The sequence below is a fragment of the Barbus barbus genome (assembly GCF_936440315.1).
Source record: "Barbus barbus genome assembly, chromosome: 29".
Classification (NCBI taxonomy): Eukaryota; Metazoa; Chordata; class Actinopteri; order Cypriniformes; family Cyprinidae; genus Barbus; species Barbus barbus.
The window spans coordinates 11,192,791-11,217,023 of record NC_136757.1 but is presented as its reverse complement, the minus strand read 5'-3'; the positions used below and the strand labels follow the sequence as shown (position 1 = coordinate 11,217,023).

General features: G+C 41.4%; 1 protein-coding gene across 1 annotated transcript in view; it reads left to right on the top strand.

Moving 5' to 3' along the window:
• LOC306849350 (GDNF family receptor alpha-2-like) overlaps window positions 1–23,807 on the top strand; it is a 111,750-nt gene extending 87,943 nt beyond the window's left edge. Inside the window, exons 5-9 of the mRNA XM_079384307.1 lie at window positions 1,986–2,095; window positions 3,118–3,258; window positions 9,049–9,212; window positions 20,272–20,316; window positions 21,267–23,807. Of these exons, the coding sequence (XP_079240433.1) occupies window positions 1,986–2,095; window positions 3,118–3,258; window positions 9,049–9,212; window positions 20,272–20,316; window positions 21,267–21,380 (574 nt within the window). The 3' untranslated portion in view covers window positions 21,381–23,807. The remainder of the gene's footprint in view (window positions 1–1,985; window positions 2,096–3,117; window positions 3,259–9,048; window positions 9,213–20,271; window positions 20,317–21,266) is intronic.
• The last annotated feature ends 426 nt before the right edge of the window (window positions 23,808–24,233 follow it).

The window sequence follows — 24,233 nt, the reverse complement described above, 5'->3', positions numbered from 1 at the left end:
TTTGCTTTGAAAAACAAAAACATTGTAAATGTATTGCAGGATATAAAACATCTTGCCTGTTTATTATATTGTGCAATAGTAGAAAAAAAAAAGTTAAAACAAGGAGCTTGGAAAGTTTTGTGAAGTTTTATGACTTCCAGCCCCTATTCTTTCAAGTATTTATATCATGTTGGGAACCCAACTGGTACATCAATATTTTTTGCACTTCTCCATTTGATTCCAGCAGCGAACAGATGTAATTAGACATGTAAATCACAGCAAGGTTTTTAGCTGTATGCTAATTAAAAGGTGCATTTACAAAGGAGGGAGGGAGTATGAGTTAAATACACACCGGATGCCATTGGGACCGTATCTGTGATTAGTAGTACTACATTCCACAGAGACCCACTTCTAACTGTACTTTCAGTCTGACTCAAAGTTTAGAGTGCAACAAAGGGCACTCGAACAACATCGTTTGCCAAGTGGTTTTTGAAAGAGTAGTTTTTAAGACTGGAGATAAAATACAATAATGATACTCTGATTCATGCAAACTTTTGTAATCACATTTTAATAGTAGGGTTGTTTGAGAAACCATTCTTCTGTGGCGATACCTTAAAATGAATGACACAATTGCAAGGCTGATAAATCATTTGTGCAATTTTTATTTTCAATGTGACACTTTTGAAAAATAGTGCACACAGTTATAGTATACAGTACTTATTACGGATTGTGGTTGTAGACAAAAGGAACAAACGATCAGGAGAACGAAGTAGCATCAACTCACGAAAATCCATTTATTAAACATTAAACTCGGACAAAGACAAGGGCAGAACTGAGGACTTATAAAGGAAATGGAACTGCGGGTGGGATACTTGCGTTGGCCGCTGATGGCGGCTGTCTTGTGTTGGCCACGAGCGGCTGTTGGCTGACGTTCCAAGTGCAATTCATGCAGGGAACTAACCTCAGCCTCATCTTCAGTATTGGTTAAGGTTAGGTTTAGGGGTAGGCTCAGGGTTAGTACCTAGTTATTACCTAGTTATTGTAATTACTATAATAAGTACATAGTATGCACATGAGAAACTGTAAAATAAAGTGCTACCTAAAATGCATTATAAACATTTGGACATCTCTATCATCATCGCTGTTTTAGAGGCTGTCTATATGTTATAATATATGCGTTAGTCTCTGGGAAAATGTATGGAAATGTATGTGCACTGGAACAAACAATATATACAGTATGACTACTAATGCAGAGTTCTGTTATAAACTGTTCAGATAAGCAACCAAACAGCAAAGAAATAGCTGTAAATGTAAAGGTCAGATGATTATGTGTTGTGTGTGTGGTTGGACCGGTGATGTCTGTGGGTGTTGAGAAACGTCCGCTGTGTCTGTTCAATTGTTGGGCCACACAGCAGTGCTCCCAGATCTCCTGTAGGAGGCGGACAGAAATACTGCACATCAACGGCATCTGTAAACTTGTCTGACAATGTTTAAAATTCTCTGCAACAACAAATTGCCAGTGGTTTATATATTGCCTTAAACATAGAGAGATTGGAAAGCTAAACTATAAGAAGACAGTTGAAGTATTTGTGGAAGCTCTTGTACTGTCTCATGCTACAGAGAGGATGTCCTGTCTTCTGCCTGATCCCAAAGATGCCTCTGAACCACAAACATGCTGTGGTCACGGTCAGCAACGATGACTAAATAATGGACAGAGGAAAAATGAAAGAGAAAGAATGAAAGACAGCAAAAGAGAGAGAACTGGTCATGATTTCGCCTTATCTTGAAGAAAAAGCAGTGATGTGTGAAGCTGAAGATGCCTCTGAACATGCACAGACTCAAACTCTGTCCTTTGTGGATTGCAGCTGGCATCTTCAGGCATAAACACATACGCACAAACTTTACCCAATTTTTCACCCCTAGGCAAAACTATAGACTGACTGCACTTTGTTTTTCATGGAAATTAGTTTCATGTTGGCATGCTGCTGTTGTGTTTTTGTGCCAAGGTCACGACTGGCTGATTTCCACACAAACTGTCAGATGACCCCTCACTCCATCAGCAGCTGCCTCAATGATGACTATCAGGCCTGCCTTGCATCTTACACCAGACTCATCGGTGAGCTGAAGAAAGTTTTATTTTAGTTTGGGATACACAACATAAATAAATGCAGTTAATCATAATTTATCTATCTATCTATCTATCTATCTATCTATCTATCTATCTATCTATCTATCTATCTATCTATCTATCTATCTATCTGTCTGTCTGTCTGTCTGTCTGTCTGTCTGTCTGTCTGTCTGTCTGTCTGTCTGTCTGTCTGTCTGTCTGTCTGTCTGACCTCAATATCTAATATTTATCAATTGATAGATTAATATGCATCAATGATGCATTAAACTGATCAAAAGTAAAAGTAAAGACCTGTTACCAATAATTTCTATTTCAAATAAATGCTGTTATTTTGAACATTCCATTCATCAAAGAATTCTGAAATAAATGTATCATGGTTTCCACAATAATAATAATAATAATAATAATAAAATGATGATAATATTAATAATAAAAATAAATAAATATTAAGCAGCACAACTGTTTTCAACATTGATAGAACATTGATTAAAAACTATGCTGAAAATTCAGCTTTGCATCACTGGAATAAATTGCATTTTAAAATATATTAAAATAGAAATCAGTTATTTTAAATTGTAAAAATATTATTGTCTCCACAATATTAAAGTACATTTGATTAAACAAATGCAGCTTTGGTGTGCATAAGATATTGCTTTAAAAAAAACAATCAAATAATTTTTACTGACTTTTGAACGGCAATGTATTGCATAATATTAAAAATGCCAACAGAACATGAAAAAAGTACTATTTTAACAAACTTTTGTGCACCATCTTTAGTAAATATAAAGAGTACATCAAATATAATTAAACTGAACAAATATTTGTTTTTTGACTCATTCATTGATCAATAATAATATAGACAAAATAGACAATAACAAAAAGACAAAAATATTCTAAATTTTACCCCTGAAAAGTAATGCTGATGCTCATATTCATTTAATAATTTACTGTGATACATATTATTCAGTAACCTACAATGACTTATTTCGTTTGATTTGTTCTCCCTATAGGCACAGACATGACTCCTAACTACATGGACTCAGGTCACTCAAACTTCACCATCTCCCCCTGGTGTACCTGCAGAGGAAGCGGGAATCAGGAGGAAGAGTGTGAGAAATTTCTACAGGACTTCAGAGAAAACACCTGTCTCCGTAAGCCTTTCTTCTTTTGTTATTAAAGTCTTTCTTCTGTAAAGTATGTCCCTTCCAGCTTCACTCACCACTTAGCTTTCAGCATTCGCATTCAATTCAGAATTTATACTTTTTGATAAGTAATTGAGGATGCGGGTACTTATATAAATATGCAGTTGTTTAGAAATAGGTTTATTTTTACCTGAATGCTGCACCTACGGTGACAGTGTTTGAAACCTACCATGTTTTGTGTTTACTTTCCATTACAAAATTCATTCCATGTGTGGAAGCTCTACCCACCTCCAGAATCATAAATGTCTGATTGTTTTGTAACTAATGTCATGCTTGCTAGCAGAAAGTAAACATGTAGGCTGAGGCTAAATAAGGCTTCCAGCCTGACTTGTTAGCATGTGGTGCAACAGGACTTCGTTTTTGGCATTTCATAGTGATTTTCATGTGTCAGTCCAGTCATTTAAACAGACTTGTATGGCTTATTTTGAAATGCTAATCTAATTAATTAATTAATTAATCATCTAGATTTAAATATTTTAGATTTAGTTTAACGTGTTCATTCTTTATCATTAAATACAAATTTGTTTTTTTTGGCTTTTAATCTGTGTTAATAATTTACCTTTGTTCGACAATTTTTTGAGGGAGAAATCCAGTCATTTCAATAGGAATGCAAGCAGCTGGGAATTTTATGTGAGGGCGATAGATTTTGCCATGCAGATTTTGCAAAAGGTTCAAGTTGGTTAAGTTTATTTGCCTTGTTGACCAACAGAAATTTGTTTGGTTTGAAAGAGACAATTGACCATTTTTGTCCACAGAATTCGCTAATGTGAACTCTCTAGTAAAAATGTAGTATATTAATTATAATTTTTATATCAGTAAGTCTCAAGCAACATGCCAGTAAATATGTTAACAGATTTGATTTATACTTAGAATGAAATAAATGCATTTTTAAACTTTATTCAGGGCATCACTTGTGCACAATGCACAGTTCTTAATATTAAGCCTACAATTTCTACTGTCGGGCCAAAAGTGGGCGTGCTAGTGAGGGCCAGTCGCAGGGGTGGTGCCAGGGCACCTCAGTCGGGGGTGGGGGGCATTTAAATTTATGGGGGGGGGGGGGGGGGTAGAGGGGGGGGCAAATCACGTTGAGTGGGAGGTGGAATGCAATCTGTGATCGCGTGCAGTTGCTGACACTCGCGAAAGCGTGCAATGGCTTTCGTATGCGCACTATTTTTTCCGATTTCACTTTCACATTCGAACACGTTCAGCAAGGAGGGGAGAGGATGGAAAGGGATGCCCCACAAACCATTTCTCATCGCGCTTTGTGAATAAAGAATGAACGGCGACTCAAAACTGCTGTATGAGCATATGATACGCAAACTACAGCTCTCGGCTGGAAAAAAGAAGCCAATGTCATACCAGTAGCCTAAAGTTTTGATGGACGACGATTGTAATCTAGGAAAAGATTATTACAGTAACATACTGTTACAGAAGCAGACAGAACACTCGGGATGTAATAAAAGGTAAGGTTTATTATACAGATGAGTGAAGGCAGGAGATAACAACAGAAGTTTCAGATGCAGAGATGATGTATGCTGGGATTGAGATTCTCACTGAACCGTGGTGTTCTTCGACAGGAGCTCGTGGAAGAACGGGAACCACACACCTCGACGCTTCGTCTTGAAGCTCCGGGACTGACAAACTGGGATCCAGGACAAGGACGACAACACTCGGAGGAAGGACAAGAGGTAAGTTCACAGGCAGCTAAGTAACAGGTAAATATCAGCATATACTTGCAGGAGTCCACTTCGGATAAACGAGACCGGAGGAGTGGCTGTGGTGAGGTGTGTGGTTTTATGGGGAGTCTTGATGTGGTGGAGATGATGTGCAGGTGTGTCTAATCAGAACTCGGGTGAGGGTGCTCGCTGTGATTGTCTGGGGTGAGAGCCTGGTTGATCTGTGACATTACCCTCCTCTCCACGGCCAGCTCCAGAGGGCCGAAAACCCAGACGTCGTGGTGGCCTACCCCTTCCCCTAGGGGCCGGACGGTCAGGATGGGTCGCATGGAATTCCTCCATTAATGTGGGGTCCAAGATGTCTTCTCTGGGGACCCATGACCTCTCCTCAAGGCCGTAACCTTCCCAGTCTACCAAGTACTCCAGGTGGCCACCACGGCGCCGGGATTCCAAGATCTCCTTCACCTTATATATCGTGCAGTCCTCCAGAATTAGTGGGAGAGGGGGTTCCTCGCTCGGACCAGGCTCTGTGGAGGAAGAGACAGGAGAGTGATAAGGTTTAAGGAGTGACACGTGAAAGGTGGAATTGATACGATACTGTGGGGGTAATTGCAGCTGGAAGGTGACCGGGTTGATTTGCCTTAAGATGGTGAAGGGACCAACATATCTGGGACTCAGCTTCTTGCAGGGCAGGCGCAGCTTGATGTCCCTTGTTGACAGCCAGACCTTCTGTCCTGGTTGGTATTGCGGGGCCTCGGACCTTCAAAGGTCTGCTGTCATTTTGCGCCTGCTTACTGCTCGCTGGAGCTGATGGTGAGCATTGTCCCAGACCCTCTTGCTCTCCCGGAACCAGTAATCCACTGCAGGCACTTCCGAAGGTTCCCCTGACCAGGGGAATAAGGGTGGCTGGTAGCAGAGCACGCACTGAGTCCAGTAGCAGCCTGACATAATGAGTTCTGGGCGTACTCGGCCCAGCCAATAAACAGGTTCCAGGAGTCCTGGTGGCTGTGGCAGAAGGTTAGCAGGAAGCAGCTGATCTCCTGGATCTTCCTCTCCGTCTGCCCGTTGGTCTGGGGATGATAACCTGAAGACAGACTCACGGGCACATCTAGGAGTTTGAAGAAGCCCTTCTATACTCGAGAGACAAATTGTGGACCACGATCCGACACAATGTCTTCAGGAAAGCCAAAATACCTGAATACATGATTGAAGATGAGTTCCGCCGTCTCCATGGCCGTGGGGAGACCCTTAAGGGGGAGTAGTCGACAGGACTTGGAGAATCTGTCCACAATTACAAGGACACAAGTATTACCATCCGATGCTGGTAGGTCAGTGACGAAATCAACTCGATTTCGACCATGGACGATTGGGAACGGGCAGCAGGAGGAGTTTGCCTGCTGGCAAGTGGCGAGGGCTCTTGGTCATGGCACAATCTGCGCATCCCTGGACGAACCGTCTCACGTCCCTAGCCATGTGGGGCCACCAGTATTGATTTTTCAACAGCGAGAGGGTACTGTTGGTCCCTGGGTGGCCAGAGCCCAGAGATTCGTGAGCGGAGTGGATGATGGAAGTGCGTTGTAATCTGGGAATGTATTGTTTACCCGGAGGACAGCCTGGCGGAGTGGCGGTGGAGGCATTGGCAGGAGTGGCTGGTTCAGGGATCCACTGGATGGGGCAGGTGAAGATTTTCTCTGGGATGATGGTTTCGGGAATTCGGGACAGGGCATCTGCTTTGGTATGCTTTGATCCAGGATGGTACGAGATTGAAAAGTTGAAACGGGTGAAGAAGAGGGCCCAACGTGCCTGACGGGGGTTGAGTCGTTTGGCCTTCTTCAGGTATTGTAGATTTTTATGATCTGACAGGACAGTGAAAGGATGCTGAACACCCTCCAACCAATGCCTCCATTCCTTGAGGGCGAGCTTGATTGCCAAGAGTTTCCGATTGTCGATGTCATAGTTCCTTTCCGCCGGGCTGAACTTCTTGGAAAAGAAGGCAAATGGATGGAGTTTGATCGGATTCCCCTGCTGGTGAGAAAGCATGGCTCCTACTCCTGAAGTGGAGGCGTCAACCTCCACAATGAAGGGTTTATGAGGGTCAGGATGCACGAGGATAGGAGCGTGGGTGAAGGCTTCTTTCAGTTTCTCGAAGGCCTCCGTGGCAGCTGGAGTCCAGGACAGAGACTTGGGCCTATTTCTGAGCAGGTTAGTTAGGGGACTGGTAATGGTGCTGTAATCCTGGATGAATCTTCTATAAAAGTTGGCAAAGCCTAGGAATCTCTGGAGCTCTTTAACAGTGGAGGGTACCGGCCAGGTTCGGATAGCCTCCACCTTTCTCTCGTCCATTCGGATGCCACCGCTATCGATGATGTAGCCCAGGAAATGTACAGAGGGTTGGTGGAATGAGCATTTCTCGGCTTTGAGGAACAGATGAAATCTCCTGAGTTGCTGTAGGACCTACGCAATGTGGTGGCGATGTTCGGCCAAACTCCGGGAGTAAATGAGGATATCATCGATGTAGACTAGGACAAACCTGTGGAGATACTCCCGGAGCACCTCGTGCATGAAGTCCTGGAATACGGAGGGGGCGCTGACAAGGCCATACGGCATCACCAGGTATTCGTAATGGCCGGTGGGTGTCACGAAGGTAGTCTTCCACTCGTCCCCCTCACGTATCTGGATGAGGTTGTCCCATACAGGATTAGGCATGCGTTGTGTCCATTATAATGATGCGCAAACGAACCATGTATGTGCGCTCTCTGTGCACTGATCACTATAACAGATTTCTACTTGAATACAGCTCAGTATATCCACGTAGTTGAATGCAGCGAGTGTTTTATAATGGATGCTCGCGTGTTTTGGAGAAGTTTGCGAGGATCAGTGGTGTTTATGTACATATGGGTATCAGCGTTCTGACAGAGGAACTGTGGTGTCAAGTTCAGAATGGTTTCATTTTTCGTTTGTATTTTGGTGTGTTTAATGATTCTGAATAGACCCATATGGACCGTATTTTATATGCAGTCCTTTGGAATCTCCCTGCGGTATTGTTTGGTATGGCTTGTTGACTCATGCTTATATTTTAAAATGACTGTATAATTGAGCTTTACATACTTTTAAGTTGTATAGAATATCTGCAGTGACATTTTAGCAAAGTATATTTGCAAAAAAGAACGGAATATTTTAATATATTTTGAATTAGTTTTATTTAAAATACATGTAATTGAAAATGAATAACAAATACAAAGGGTTTTAGTGAATAGAAAGAGTTGGAGAGAATAGAAAAAATAGTGAATAGAAAAAAGGTTGAGAACCACTGCTTTGTAAACGCAGGCACAGTTAGACGTGGGTCCTTAGAATTGAACATTATTTTATTAAAAAAAATTTAAATAAAAAATTAAGTGAATGCAATATAAAGTTACATCCCAACAAGCTTTTTTATTTGTTTTTTTATGTATTTTATTATTTATTTATTTTTCACTTAGTAGATCTCTGCAAGATTCTTTTCATTTGAAAAGTAGATCCCCACACAAAAAAGTGCAGGCACCCCTGTTGTAACCCTATTAAAGCATGGGATGAAATACAGTGAGTGAGTCTGGTAAATGGTGAATTAGCTGTCATCATCGGAGGTCGTGCAGCCAGCCGCGCTGGAGAAACTACGATGACCGTAACATGCGTCTGCTCGCGAATCGCTCTTGCGGTAGCCTACTTTGATAGGCTATACTGCTTCAAGTCAGATGCTGATTGATCTGTAATTTTAAGATAGCCTGTGTGTGTGTTTTTGTCTGTGTGTGTGTGGTGAGTGGATGTGAGTCTTGTTTTGTTTGTCTAGCAATTAACTGATTTAAAATCGGCAAGCGTTGCAGAATTAGCAATTAGCTGAACTGCTGAACCCCCAAATAAAGTTAGCTATGCCTCATACCTAACAAACTTGGAGAAGATGACGTTACTTTTCTCCTCAAGGGATCTGGCGAGTTAAAGTCTCTCTGACTTTCTGACTTCCTGCGGAAACATTCTCTTATGAAAATGTGCTTTGAATCATTTTGTTTTTCCTTTTCTTTTCCCACAGGAAATGCTATCCAGGCCTTCGGCTATGGGTCGTTACCCAAGTCTGATCCTCAGCCTACTACAGGTTCAGTGAAACCTGACCTTGAGCCCACTGCCAACATCCCTAAAACAACAATGGAACCTGGGGAGGAGCCCTGCATCATATCGTCCTGTGCGAATTTGAACGTAAGTCAGATTTTATGCAGCCAAGTAGTAGTAAATTAATTATATATCTGTACCAATCTAATGTTCAGCTACTGCACTTAAAATAAATGTAAACGATGATACATTTTCATTTAATTGCAATTAACATGCAAGTGAGTGTTGAAAATATTACAATATGCTCTATTTTAAATTATATATATATATATTAAATATATATATATATATATATATATATATATATATATATATATATAAAGTTTTCAACAAGGATAAGCTTAGAACGAAATGGAGGTGTCTTAGTCACTGATGCAGAAAGTAAAAGAAGCAGCTGTGTGAATGAATTAAAATACTGAACATGTTGCGTTGTAAATATTTAGATCTCACCACTAACAAAGCTGCATTTACAGAGCATCAGTTACATACTTTACTCATTTATTTTAGTCATACATATTGAAGTGAAAAAAATGGCAACATATTTACACATATAAATATTGTATGCCTACTGCCACTTTGCATTTAATTAACATTTGATTGAACTAGTTGACAATAGTCAAGCTATGAACAGCTGTAGAATAAACAAACAACAAGAAATAAATTAGTTGACATTTGTACCTTTGTTTGGTTAATTGTGCGCGCACACACACACACTGCTTTGCAGAGTTTTTCACCTGAGTGCAGAATATGTTGACGGGCTCATAATTAACATATTAAAGTTGAAAATGTACAATGATTGAATGTACCCCTGAAAACAGCACAAATAGACCAGACAGAAAAATGTATCCTCACAATTTCCCAGTGGAGCCACAAAACTGCATGTCACTATTTACACTGCATGTGTTTGCGTGTGTGTGTGTGCGTATCTGTACGTGCTGAGCCAGTAGAGCAATGCTTAATTTATTGTAAAAATGACAATTAGTGCATTACCCAAGCAGGAAGTTTATAATTAGAGACTGCCTGAGGGGAAACATTGTCAAACTTCCCTATTCTCTAGCAATTCAGAAACGTGTCAGATGTGCATCACAGATTCACCCCATTGCTGAAGCTCATATTTTTCTTCTGGTCCCACTCAAATAAAAGACAAATAGTTTGCCATGGGCCATTTTTCTCATTCTGACAGGTAGGGAGAAAATGAGCAAAGTCTCGCTCTGTTTACCGTGTTTTAATTCCAGGCAGGGTTCGGCATCACAGTAATTTTTGGAGGTGAAATTCAAAGGGGGTGCTTTGCTCAATCTAGCAGGTCCAATAGCACTTAAAGTGTGCCTGAGGCAGCAAGGATGTTCCTTCACAGAATCTTCATGTAGATGTGACAAGACTTGCTCATGGGCACAACTGAGGCAACGATTCTATTCACCCAAAGCTATAAATCGTTTCGAGTGCTCCATTGGTATGAATTATCAGATATCTAGTTATTCACACTGTTCCTGCTGCAAAAAATAAATTAAATCAATAGATAATAAAATGCAATTTCATTGGAAAAACAAAGAAACCGTAATTTTTATCATATTGTTAGTGATAATAATTTGCTTGATCAGTGTATTTGTAACTGAAATAATTTGGCAAATTGATATGGAACTGTAATGAGGTCGACAGAGATTTCTTTTGATGCCTATAACTTAACAAGTGCACATTAACTTATTCTTTAGCCCTAACCATAACCAAACTAATTCTAATAAGAGTTAGTTGACATGATAGAATCAAAATTACAAAAGTCATAGACATATATACATAGGTCCCTCATTAGTGGCTGTTTCTATAGGCCTCTATATGCAAGCCATACTGGAACAGTCAAAGCCGGGCCGTGAACACTCAAAAGCAAGTTGACTATTCACCTGCAACCGTAATTATGCATGTATGAATATCTATATCTGCAATAGGCATCAGCAGATTATTTTGCTAAACTACCACAATACAACAAGACGAAGTTGTCAATGCAAGAAGTTAATACATATAAAACACAAACCAACACACTCGCACCTGCAAAATGTTTTACCCATTCCTTCGGGAATTTAAATCTCTACGGTTTTAAAACCAGTGACTGCGCATAGTGTGGCATTTTGGAAATGTCATTAATTATTACTGTGAGTAACGATACGTAGACCGTTCCAAGATGACAGGCACGTTGACGTACCTGGAGCAGTTGAATAGTGAACTATGTATACATTATTTGTCTAACGTGGACTATTGAAAGAAAGTGTAACCACAAAAGCACATCTTAGAATGTTCGTCAACCAATCAGAATGGAGCATTCAACAGCCTTGAGGTATGATGATTACAAAGGATCTGTTTGATTATTTCATGATATGCATTTTTTTTTTTAAGATAACTTACGACAGATTTGTGAACTATTAGCATATTACTTAATCATTTGTGAATGTATAGTCATGTTTTTGTAAATTAGTAGTTCATCATCTAATCACTTGTAAATGATTTATAAATTAATCTACACAACATAGATAGAAATAATAAGAGATACTATGACAAAGAATTTGTTTTAATGCTGTCAAATTGACAAGAAAGAACTACAAAATGATGCTGCCTTCAAGTGCACCTGGGAACTTCTTATCTTTGAGGGAATTTGTTATTACGCCCTGTCACACATTCATGTCAGAAACATAAAACGCAGGTAGCCTAACCAAAACAAACAAAAACAATAATTATATTGTGAACAATAAATCCTAATAACTACGTCTCAATTCAAAATTACATCTCATTTTGACAAATAATTAATTATAATTAACACATTCAAGTTAGAAATGCCCATGCCCAGTCTTACAATAAAAATAAGGTTGATACGAAGCATGGTTTGGCTGTGTACCAGAAAGAATGATTTTGCGAGATTTTTGTGAGTATTTGTGTGTTAATTTGTTTGATCAGGGTTGTCCAGCGGTGCAAAGCTACACAGCAGTGTCTTTCTGTGCGTTTCTGTGTAAACAACATGGACAAGTATGAGAGTTCTAAAGCAAAGAGCTGAGATGTGAATGAGTGGAAGAGAAATGGAGGGAGATGTTGAGAAGCGAAGGGGAGAGAGGAGGGCATTAGCAGAGCTGTGAACAGAGATCTGGGCTGATGTCAAAAGGCAGCTGACACACATCACCGCTCTCGCTAATTAATTGGCTTTTAGTCACTGTCCTCTGTTTCTCTCACCCCCACCCCCCACCAACATCCCCGCCTGTCAACACACAATTTCGGTCCCTTCCTCCATCTCTCGCTCTCTCTCTCTCTCTCTCTCTCTCTCTCTCTCTCTTTTGCTCGCTCCCTTTGCCAGCTGCAGTTCTGGCAGTTATGGCTTTTGCCTAAGCCTGCATCTAATTATGTATGTTTACACAGGAGACGCTGAAAGTTCACTGCATGAGCTAATGCTAATTCAACACAATCACTACATTCATAGATCAGGTGAAATGACATAAAACAAAATAAAGAGATGTACTATACACGAACACTGATAAATAATTAGATATTGGTAACTTTAGTAGTTTTTCCTTCACTTGAACTCACTATTAAGTGAATAGTGCATTTGCAGTTATGGGCATGAACAGGAAGATATAAACAAAATCAGGTAAATTTACTAAAATTGAATCACACCTACTGATAGTGTTGTTTATTTGCATGGGTAGTTTTAGCACCCGATTCACTAAAGGAAATATAAAAATCATTATGAAAATCAGGCAATGGTGCAAAAACACATCTGTGCTAAACTCGCAGTATTAGCACAGTACGCCAGTTGTCATGTTATATAGAAGCAGGGAGAACACAGGTGGCATGAAATAGCTTCACATAGTCTTTAATGACAAAACGCAGGGACTAATCCAACATAGAAGATGTTCCAAACTCACAAACATAACTAGTGATAAAGTAGACCCGACAGAGAACCAAGAAACAGACAGGAACTAAAATACACAGGATAATTAACAAATACAGGTGCCAGGAATCATATTAACGGACCGAGGAATCATACAGCAATCAAACTAAACAAGAACAGGAAAAAGAGTATATAAAAAAACCAGGAGCAAAGACAGGGGTAAAAGAAGGTAAAACATGTCCAAAACCCTGACATTACCCCCTCCCGGGGGGTTGGGAGTAGACACGGGATGCCTCCAGGACGGAACAGGGAGCTCAGGGAGCTCAGGGGGCCATGCATAATATGGCCATGGCAGAGCAGACAGTACAGAGAGCTATGGCAGATCAGGGGACTCGGGGCGCCATGGCGGAACAGGGAACCCAGAGGCCATCGCGGATCCGCCTCCGAGGCCACAGCCCCAGTCCCCATCCCGGCTTCTACGACCAGAGCCCCCCCCCAAAAAAAATACTTGGGGTAAATCCCGGCATAGGAGCAGGAGCCCTCCCTGGGCCTCTCTGAGGTTAACTGGGAGTTAGGAGACCTCCCTGGGCTTAACTGGGGATCAGGAGTCCTCCTTGAGCTTAACTGGGGATCAGGAGCCCTCCGTGGGCTAAACTCGGAAACAGGAACCCTCCGGGGGCTAAACTGGGGATCAAGAGTCCTCCTTGGGCTTAACTGGGGATCAGGAGCCCTCCGTGGGCTAAACTTGGAAACAGGAGCCCTCCGGGGGCTAAACTGGGGATCAGGAGCCCTCCCTGGGCTTAACTGGGGATCAGGAGCTATCCTTGGGCTTAACTGGGGAATAGGAGTCCTCCGTGGGCTAAACTCGGGGAACTGCAGCGCTTACTTGACTCTTGTCAGGGGCTGGAGCCTGCACTGTACTCTGGTCAGGGGCTGGAGCCTGCCCTGGAGCGAACTCCGGGGCTGGAGCCGACACTGGAGCAAATTCCAGGGCTGGAGCCGACACTGGATCGAACTCTGACACGTAACGAGACTCTGGGCGCTCAGCTGTGACGTGACGTGTCTCTGGACGAACAGCTGAGACGGCCGCTCCCCGGCATCGGAAGCCCGCTCCGTGGTTTCTTCCCTCCAGGGAGGCGGCTCGACGCTTCTCCTCTCTTCCTCTGAGGAGGTTGATGTGGAGAGCGTCGATGAGGCTTCGCACACTCAGTTGCCCAAATATGAGGAGCTAGTCAAGGTGATTACTCGAGCGGTAGCCAAAATAAATATCAGCTAGCCCGCCGAGACTCCGGTCGAACCGCAGAGAAGTAAACTCGATGAGAGATTTCTGCGTGTCAGGCCGCCACCTCCACATCGGAGCCTGCCGTTTTTCCCCGATCTCCACACCGAGGTGTCGAGATCGTGGGATAAACCTTTCTCGGCCCGTCTCTTCATCCCCGCCTCACTGTACCAATCAGGCAGTTAACTGGGTCAAGGTGGCGGTCTCCGCACCACGAAGTGAAAAGTTTCCACTTCAGGGCATACAGTTTCCTCGTAGAGGGAGCTCTGGACTGGAGGATGGTCTCAGCAACCTCGGTTGAGAGACCGGAAGCTATGAGTTGCACCCCCTCAGAGGCCACACCCACAGCTTCCACAGCTCTGGGCGAGGGTGGACGATAGTGCCCCCTGCCTGTGAGAGGAGATTTCTCCTGACAGGAATCTCCCATGGAGAGCCGTCGAGGAGAGAAATAAGTGAGCGAAGTCTGCCCTGGGACCACACACGGATCTGGTGTGCCAGCTTGTACAAGGGGAGCGAACGCAGACCTCCCTGGTGGTTGATGTAAGAGACTACCGCTGTGTTGTCGGTGCACACCAACACATGGTGATCTCTTAGGTCTGGGAGAAAGTGTTTGAGTGCTCGAAACACGGCCAGCATTTCCAGACAATTGATGTGCCAAGTGAGATGGCGACCACTCCACAGACCGCGGGCAGGGTGGCCACTCATGATCGCTCCCCAACCGGTGAGGGATGTGTCAGTCGCTAGCATTACGCGGCGACAAGGAGCACCCAACACCGGGCTCTGAGACAAGAACCAAGGTTGTCTCCACATGTCTAAGGCACGTAGGCAACGCAGCGTGACCTTGATCATGCGGAGCGGGTTTCCCCTCGGGGAGAACCCCTTTGTCTTGAGCCACCACTGCAGGGGTCTCATGTACAGCAGGCCAAAAGGTATCACGTTGGATGCAGCTGCCATCAGCCCCAGCAGTTTCTGAAACTGCTTGACAGTTTCAGTTTATTTCACTCTCTTGACTGAAATGAGGATTGACTCGATCCGAGCAGGAGACAAACGTGCCTGCATCGTGGTCGAATCCCACACCACGCCTAGATAAGTGGTTCTCTGAGCTGGAGACAGCACACTTTTCTTGGCGTTCAGTCCCAACCCCAGCATTTTCATGTGCGCGAGAACGACATCTCGATGTTGAATCGCCACTTGCTCTGATTGAGCTAGGATCAACCAATCGTTGATATAATTGAGTATGCGGATGCCCTGGAGTCTCAAGGGAGACAGAGCAGCATCCACACACTTCGTAAAAGTGCGGGGTGAGAGTGCAAGGCCGAAAGGAAGGACCCGATATTGGTAAGCTTTGCCACCAAAAGCAAACCTCAGGAACTTCCTGTGAGTGGGAAGGATGGAGACGTGGAAGTATGCATCTTTTAGATCTATCGTGACAAACCAGTCCTCGGACTTGATTTGAGACACAACCTGTTTGAGTGTAAGCATCCTGAACTTCAGTCGCATGACTGAGCAGTTCAACTGATGCAGATCTAAAATGGGACGGAACCCTCCATCCTTCTTTGGAACGATGAAGTACTGGCTGTAGAACCCGGACTCTCTTTTGTGAGGAGGGACCACCTCGATGGCCTCCTTCCTCAAGAGAGTGTCTACTTCCTGTTCCATGATCAGAGCCTGTTCGCGGGCCAACGAACGTGGGAATCACCCCGTTGAAAGGCAGCGGTGGAGCGCCGAACTGATTACAATAGCCTTTCTCTACAGTACAAAGGACCCACTGAGACACATTTGGCAGTAGTTTCCACGCTGCCAGATGGTCTACTAAGGGAACCAGTCTCTCGAGACTGGCCTCTGATGTACTCAGAGCTGCTGGCTCGGTGCCCTGAAGCAGAGGACCGGCAGGAGACAGCCAAACCAGGAGCTCTAGAGATCCCCGCAGGGGTGGCGAGCTTCTCAGCTCCGCTACACTTCGGGGCGGAAGAAACTGATGAAACTGAAGAAACTCAGGCCTGAAGATTTTTCTGAGCTCCGTAAGACCACTGATTTGTCCCTCCGCGCCACCAAAGAGACCGCCCGTGCCATTGGTAGGTCTATGGCAGCACTGGTGGCTGTGGAGAGACATTTATGGTTGACCCTGTCCGATTTGCAAGACAAGGCCTGAGCTCCTCTCCCTCATCTAGCTCTTTAAGCAGGTCGGCTTGGTATGCATGTAACACCGCCATGGTGTGCAGACACGCACCAGCCTGACCCGCAGCCGCGTACCAGCGCTGATGTCGTACGCAGTGGCTTGGTAGGCAAGGACGGAGCCTTTAGAGACGACGCCGCACGAGGGGACAGATAGCTCGCGAACGTCTGTTCCACTCGGGGCATCGCTCTATAACTGTGCTCACTCAACCCCTCTTCCTAAGGTCCCCTCTTCTATACCACGGCCTGTCATGTTGCAAGCCTTCAGTCCTCCTCCCTTTGGGGAGCCCGACCAGTGGAAGCTTAATTGTATGTGTCCAGTGCGGACACTGGACGCATACGTCCACAGAGCTGCCCTGTGGAGAAGGACGGACCAACTGCTGGTGTGCTTCGGTCCTCCCAAGCGGGGTCTGCCTGCCTCTAAACAGACCCTTAGTCGGTGGATCGTGGATGTCGCTGTCGCTTACGAGTCCTCTGGTCTCCCCCCGCCTCTGGGGTCAAGGCTCACTCCACTCGAAGTATGGCGGCCTCCAAGGCCTTCCTGGCAGGCGTTCCTATGCAGGACATCTGCAACACTGCGGGATGGTCCACGCCCCTCACTTTCGTAAGATTTTATGGCCTAGACATGCAGGCCACCCCAGGCTCTTCCGTTCTCTTGCCCTTGTCGTGCTCCTGAGGGATACACACAGGGCAGGGACTTGGAAGTCTGGTGGCGTGGGCATCTCGTTCCCCTAGCGTTTTCGATGCAGCTCGAGTTCCTGGAAGGGAACGTCTCAGGTTACGTATGTAACTTGCTTTTATGCTTCCCGGACAGTGACATCACCCGCCTATGACGTCTCGCCCTTCAATTGGACAGATTACACACGTGGTTCAGAGCGCGGTCACGCTGAAGGCGTTCCCCTAGCGTTTTCGACGCAGCGTCTCGTTCCCTTCAGGGAACCAGGGTTACATACGTAACCTGAGACGTTTTCACACACTGCGGCCACACAACTGTGTTCAAGCACCTTATAAAAGTGATTTTTGTATAATAGGTCCCCTTTAAATTACAAATAAACTAAACTAAAATGACATAAAAAGTTAAATAATAATAATAATAAAATAAATGGTTTGCACCAGATTAGAATGTTAATATAAAATAATATAAAATAAATGTAAAAAATGAAATAACTAATTTAAATGTATAATTTTCCACAGTTCACAAATTAAATCAAGGAAGATAGCTAACATGAAGCAATCTAACAATATTAAATACAGCAAAATATACAGCAATACAAATATTTGTCTACATATATTTTATTAAAATATTTTAATAGACTACATGCTTTCAGTGAACATTTTGAATGATGACACAAAGGAATCAGCGTTTTGAGTGAATGCATTAGATCTCCACTCGAATCGGTTCTTTAAAATGAAAATGTGCACTCAACTATACCAAACGTCTGTAAATACATGTGATTAAAACTCCATCATACGATCACCATTTGAAGAATATACAAATTAAATTAATAAATAGCACAGAATTTTTTAAGAATATGGCACAATGTGGCTAATTTACATAGAAGGAGCCATGTATGACTGCATGGGAAATACATTTTATAAATTATTTAATTGCAATGATCTTGCAACATTTTGTGCTTTCTTAAACTAGTTTGTTCATAAATAAGACACAAGGGTTTGCAGTGAAATCCCCCACACATTTTAGCAGCTCATATAATGCACTTACTTCAAAACAATTCTAATAGTCCTTCATGCTTTACCTTTTAATCAGAGGAGGAGAGATTAAGATCGATTGAGTCTCGGGTAAATAGCATTGTGTGGAGAGAAGGCTGACTAAGGGAGCAGCACACAAATTGAGGCACTAAATCCCAATGGGATACAGTCTCTGCCTCCTGGCCATTGTATGTGTCATGTGGCCTTTGGGTTTTCTAGACTACAGCACCTGATTAAACCAGCAGCTTTGTGAGAGGCAAACAGATGCAGGATGTTGCTGCAAGAATGTGATTTTAATTATAAAATGCTGAGAGGTGTTCTTGATATCTTTAGAAACAATTCAGCGCTGACACCAGGAGTTGGCATTGTCCACGTGCTACTTCTGTCCTATCTTGAAGGTGTCTGGAAATGATTACATCTCCTCTAAGCCTCAGTGGTCTTATTGCAAATGCCAACCTGGCCACGCGGATGTACTCCAGGCCCGGCTGAAAGGTCTCAGTCTTTATTCTAACATAATTGAAAACAGATTTATTGGATTAGGGCGAGTTTTCGTCTGTGCGAGTGCACTAGTTCAATCCCACCCATCTTTGTCATAAACAATGCCGCAGCCACGTCTTGACAAACAAGCTTTGGTGACCTTATTTGGGGGAACAGAATTTTACAGCGTGTGATGCAGGAATGGATGTATGGTTATGAGTCCGTATGAATGGAATGATTTGCACCTCCTTGTAAAGACCTTCATTAGTATGAGGCCTTGTGAAAATTCAGCCAATTAAAAGAAGATGGCTAAAAGCGGTGGCTTAAAACAAGATGTTCAGAATGGGACAATATGTACGGACAAGCTATGTGGATGTCAGTCTGTATAATACTATTGGTGGTTTATTTACCACAATTTTTATAAGTTATTATAATTTATAATAAGTTTCAGGAGATATAAATGGTAAAATTTCTGGGTCTTAGTGAAAAGCAGATGCCATTTTTTTCTGTTTTTTAAAGGGTAAATGGCAAAGTTTAAAAGCACAGATTTTCAACTAGCTTTGTATTGTTACAATGTCATAGTGTATATAAATTAACAATGTGTATTCATTGAGTTTTTTTATATTCTTTTATATATACAGTATATATATATATATATATATATATATATATATATATATATATATATATATATAATAAAAATGCAGAAATACAATCTTTTGACAGCTCCAGGGCTTTTTCAATATTTTTTTTTTCACATGGTGAGGGGAAAAAATCTGTAGCAAAAAAAAATTAAGTCAAAAGGAAAGTTATAATGAAAATAATAAAATAAATATATGCTCATTAATACCTGAAAGTAAAACACTGAAATGTACAAACAGTATTTTTGCATTATTGTATGATCGCTCACAAAGAGTTGGATCGAACCCAGTGCATTATGGGTAAAGTAAAAATTTAAACATTCATTATTTACTTACCATTCATCATACGGACTACTTGTATGGTTGTTCTATAATTTATTATAAATTCTCCTTCACAAAAATTGCAATATACCAGTTTGACATTAAAACAATCTTAATAACAAAAATCTGATTCCCTCTGATTTTTTTTTTTCAACTCTGCTCAAAATGACATCTCTTTGAGTGCAAGCTTAAAAAGTGACAATGACATTTTCTGATTGATATTCCTGTAGTTCAGATAAATCATGCTGCTGCAAGAGCCTCATCAGTCCCTTTATTACCCTTTACAGATCTGTGGAAGAGCCCCATCAGAGCAGAAACTAACATTCTCACACATGTAGAGGATTGCAATGCATTTGCATGTGTTAATATGCACATTTTGGAGGCTAATACAAATGTTTTGAAATTATACTTTGGAATCTCTTAAAACTTCTTCCTGTCTAGAAATTCTTCTCTCAGACTGCTTATATTATTGAACTGCGCCGCTATATTCTGGAGGTTCTGACCCCAAAATATCTATAAAAGAAAGAGATATCAGTGATAGCACTTCACATAAGACTCATTGTCAGATGATAGATAAGATAGACATGCATTACAGAGAGATACTGTAGAACTCTCAAACAAGACACCATCGTATTATACTTAATTCCATATCTGAAGGATAACCTTATTTCCTTACAGGGACTTGATTGCTATCCATCAAAAGACTACATCTGCGAAAGTGAGGTAAGAAGTGCAAAGATGAAACTTTCCAAGCCAGTGAGTTCAAGCATTATCTGTAAGCATCTCCTGCTTGTGCATGAGGGGAAAAGGCTTAATGAATATTGCGTCCAGAGACAAAGCACCACTGCACGGCTTTATTGTAAATGTGTTGTAATCACACATATCCCTTGTATGGTTACTTGCTCAGCTTGTACTGCAACAGCTTGAGAGGGTTTAGGTGAACCTCACAAGCCCTGTCCAGAATATTTCCAGGTTGTATTCTACACCAAAACTGAGAAATATGTAAGAACTTTTGCATTTATATTTTCATCTTGAATTTTGACATTATTTTCAAGATTAATAATAATAATAATAATTTTTATTTCTGTAATATAAGAAAATATTATAGTCATGTAATTGTAATGAGTACAAAATGACAAGCACCTTTGAAAATATTGAGAAATATTATGGTAGTATTTGTCGACTATATACTACTATATGTAGTTTCATAAAAATAATGTCAGTTACAAAATAAAAACAAATTAAATATGTTTGCATCGTGACATTATTTTCATGACCAATAATAATGATAACAATAATAATAATTTATATTACTGTAATGCAAGATATTCAGAACCATTATGGCACCATTTGTCAACTACTGTATGAATATGAAAATAATGTCAGTAAAAAACGTACAAATAAAATACATTTACATTTAATATTATAATGTACATTATTATTATTATTATTATTATCCCAAGAACTCATTCAATTAATGCAATACAATAATGTGTTACATTAAAATTACATTACAAATTTTAAAATTACAATACACATACACATGGATAATTTTTTATTGTATTTTTGTTTTTGTAAAGCATGACCTGGGCTTATTTTCATGATATTCACCTGTTTGCGCAATGTCTGGTGTTCCATATCATATTATTTTGTTTGTTTGTTTTTTCTGACAGGTTCCTGGCAGTCCACCTAACACAAGAGTAGAGGACCCCAGAAATTCAAGTCCAGCCCTATCTGATGTTCTGATGCTCGGTCTGTTGTTTGCTCTTGGAAACCTTGCTATGTAGACCTACCTGAGCTTCACAATCCAGCACAGTGAGGACAAGGCTGATGGAAACCCCCTCATGATCATCTTCAGACCAAACTCACGCCTCTCTCCTCTACTGCAGCTTTCTTTCTTTCAGACAAACACCAAACAGAAAGAACACAGAGACACATATCGAAAAGACTGCTGCATCCATGCCATGGCCGAAACAGAACATTGCATACCGAATGAGCGAAAGGCCAAGATACAGAAATTGCGTATTTAGCCGCTTGAGTCCAAAGTCTGGTGCCTGATTGGTGGACCTGCAACTAAAGACCCAGGCACAGAGCTTTTCAGTCTACTGTACTACTTCCTGCCGCCCACACCACCCATAAATGGCGTCTCGCAGCACCCATCAGGCCTGAATTACCCGTTGTCTGGCACTGGATTACACCATCTCTGAGATTCATTCTCCATCCCGGCCCACTGCCCATTTATTGGATTTGCCGCGCTCTTCTTTGACAGCTGCTTTAGCTTTCTCATTGTGATTATTCCTTTTCGGTTCCGTCTTTTTTTCTTCTTTTGTCCACCAATCGAACAGGAGTAATTACTTTCCCGTGGTTCTTTTAAACGTGAAGTGTTTGAAGTTTAAATCTGTACCCTGTCGACACGGTGGATGTCACGGGCGACAGCTCTCTTAGTCACATTCTGTATTTAGTTTGACGGATTTGAAAAAGAAAAGAACGTTGAGATGAAGTTGATGAAAATGTACCAGTGGATCAACAGGAGAAGTAGATCTTTACAAACGGCTTTCTTGTGGGTTTACAATGTCAATGGGCTGCCCACACATGTATAATTTTGTCTGTGAATATGAATGTTTTTCTTTCCAAAAGTACCGCTGTTAATTATTATGTGTTGTCTTTAATTGAACGATGATGAGACTTTAGAGAAAGCAGTAGGAGTGACAAGAACTGCATGACTGAGGAAGACCTGGAGGTGCTCATACCACTAACCATTATTAATCACGTCATAATCGGCCTCCGGTTAAATGGAGTTCTACACCCTGCCGAGGACGGCTAGCATTTTGGGACATTCATCGTCATGTGAATCATTGTGTGCAATTTATGATGTGGCCTTACTCTTTGTTTTTCCTCCTCATTATTTTCTAGTCGCTGTGTGGAGAAAGTCGATGCCGAGTTTTGATGTTCGGAATGTTTCTAAAAATGTGCTCACCCCGATTCACAGGTTCAGTAAATGCACTAGAGACATATGACTCTTTTATCACCATTCCAAAAACTGACGTTATGAACAAGACAGACATCGATATATATATATATATATATATATATATATATATATATATAAATGTAAAAGTTCAAAACTAAAAAGATATATATATATATTGTGTCCTAGGCTTGTTACATGCATACCATTGCAAAGCAAATGATAAATATGAACATTCTTTGTGTAAATATGGCACTAATGGGAAATGGAAACACATTAAAGTTATGTTGTATCAGTGGGGATCTATCTGTGAAAACATTAAAACATCAACAGGCAAACTTTTTTCATTAAAAGATGATTCAAAACTTTATAGTACTAAAAGATTTATGAGATTAAGGATCCAGTGATGTAATAATCAGCTCTATTTTGCCAGATGTGAATGGTGTGAATGTTCCAAGATTTTGTTCAAACATCTGGAATATATAAATATATAAACAGTATATTTTTGAAGTATGCTGCTTTTTTGAGGGAGAAAAAAAACATATTTTAAGGGGGCTATTAAGTCAAAAGGCAGGTTTGTCATTGTTGTCAAATGGTACATTGTAATTTTTGCTTTGAAGTGATTTTCAAAAATGTGCTCTCATATTCAGTGGGAACAGAAGCAAAAAAACTGTGCGAATTCTCTGAATGGTGTCAGTTTACATTTAGTCTTACAACCTTTTAACAAAAAAAACAAAGAATCAATTAATTTGAATCTCAATGTACCTGAGAAGAAAGCATCCACCATATGCTCCTCAAAAACAGCGCTGATACTATGTCAAAAAGGATAATGTTGTGACAGAAGTGTGATTGTTAAGTGTGTGTGTGTGTGTGTGTGTGTGTGTGTGTGTGTGTGTGTGTGTGTGTAGCCTACATGTACAATACGTTTCTGTATCAGATTTTTAGCTATGGTTGGGTGGGGAGGGGATTTGGTATCAGGGAGAGACCATTTGAATGACAAATGTAAGCTTCAGATGCAAAGAAATGAACTATGAAAAAGAGTAGCACTTCACAGAGACTTTCAATGATGCTTTTGCTGTGTCACATGACTTTGATAAACCATTGTGATTTGATCACCTCTGGAATTAGCAGAGCTCTACGTCATCTCATCACTGCTTTGATGTAAGGGTCACCTCCCTTTGTAGACTGCTGTGAGGTCCAGATATGCTAATGCTGTGCTTGTTTCCTGATCAATAAAGCCACTTCAATTTTTACTGCTTTCCACATTTGTTTTCTCAGTGTGTTGAGGACATCCACCATGGTACCTTTTGCAATTTAAAATCCAGTGAATGGCTCAGTTTTATCCAAAACAGATGAACATGAATCTGGCAATGGTTTATTATTGGTTTTGGTACGTATTGCTGCAATTTGGAAATGACATGTCTGGTGAGTGGGACTAAAAGGTTAATGATCTTTTGTGTTTGAAAATCCCGTACCAAATACACTAAACCCTAACCAACTGTGTTAACAAAAATAAACAAGAAATAAAAACACATTTGCTGAAGCAACCGTGTAATTTTAGCTTGTGTCTTCAAGTATTTGAGCGCTTTAATCATGGCTCATACCATCTGGTACACATTACAAGTGCAATGCTGTACCAGGTGCGCTAACGAGCAAGTTTACTATATCAGAA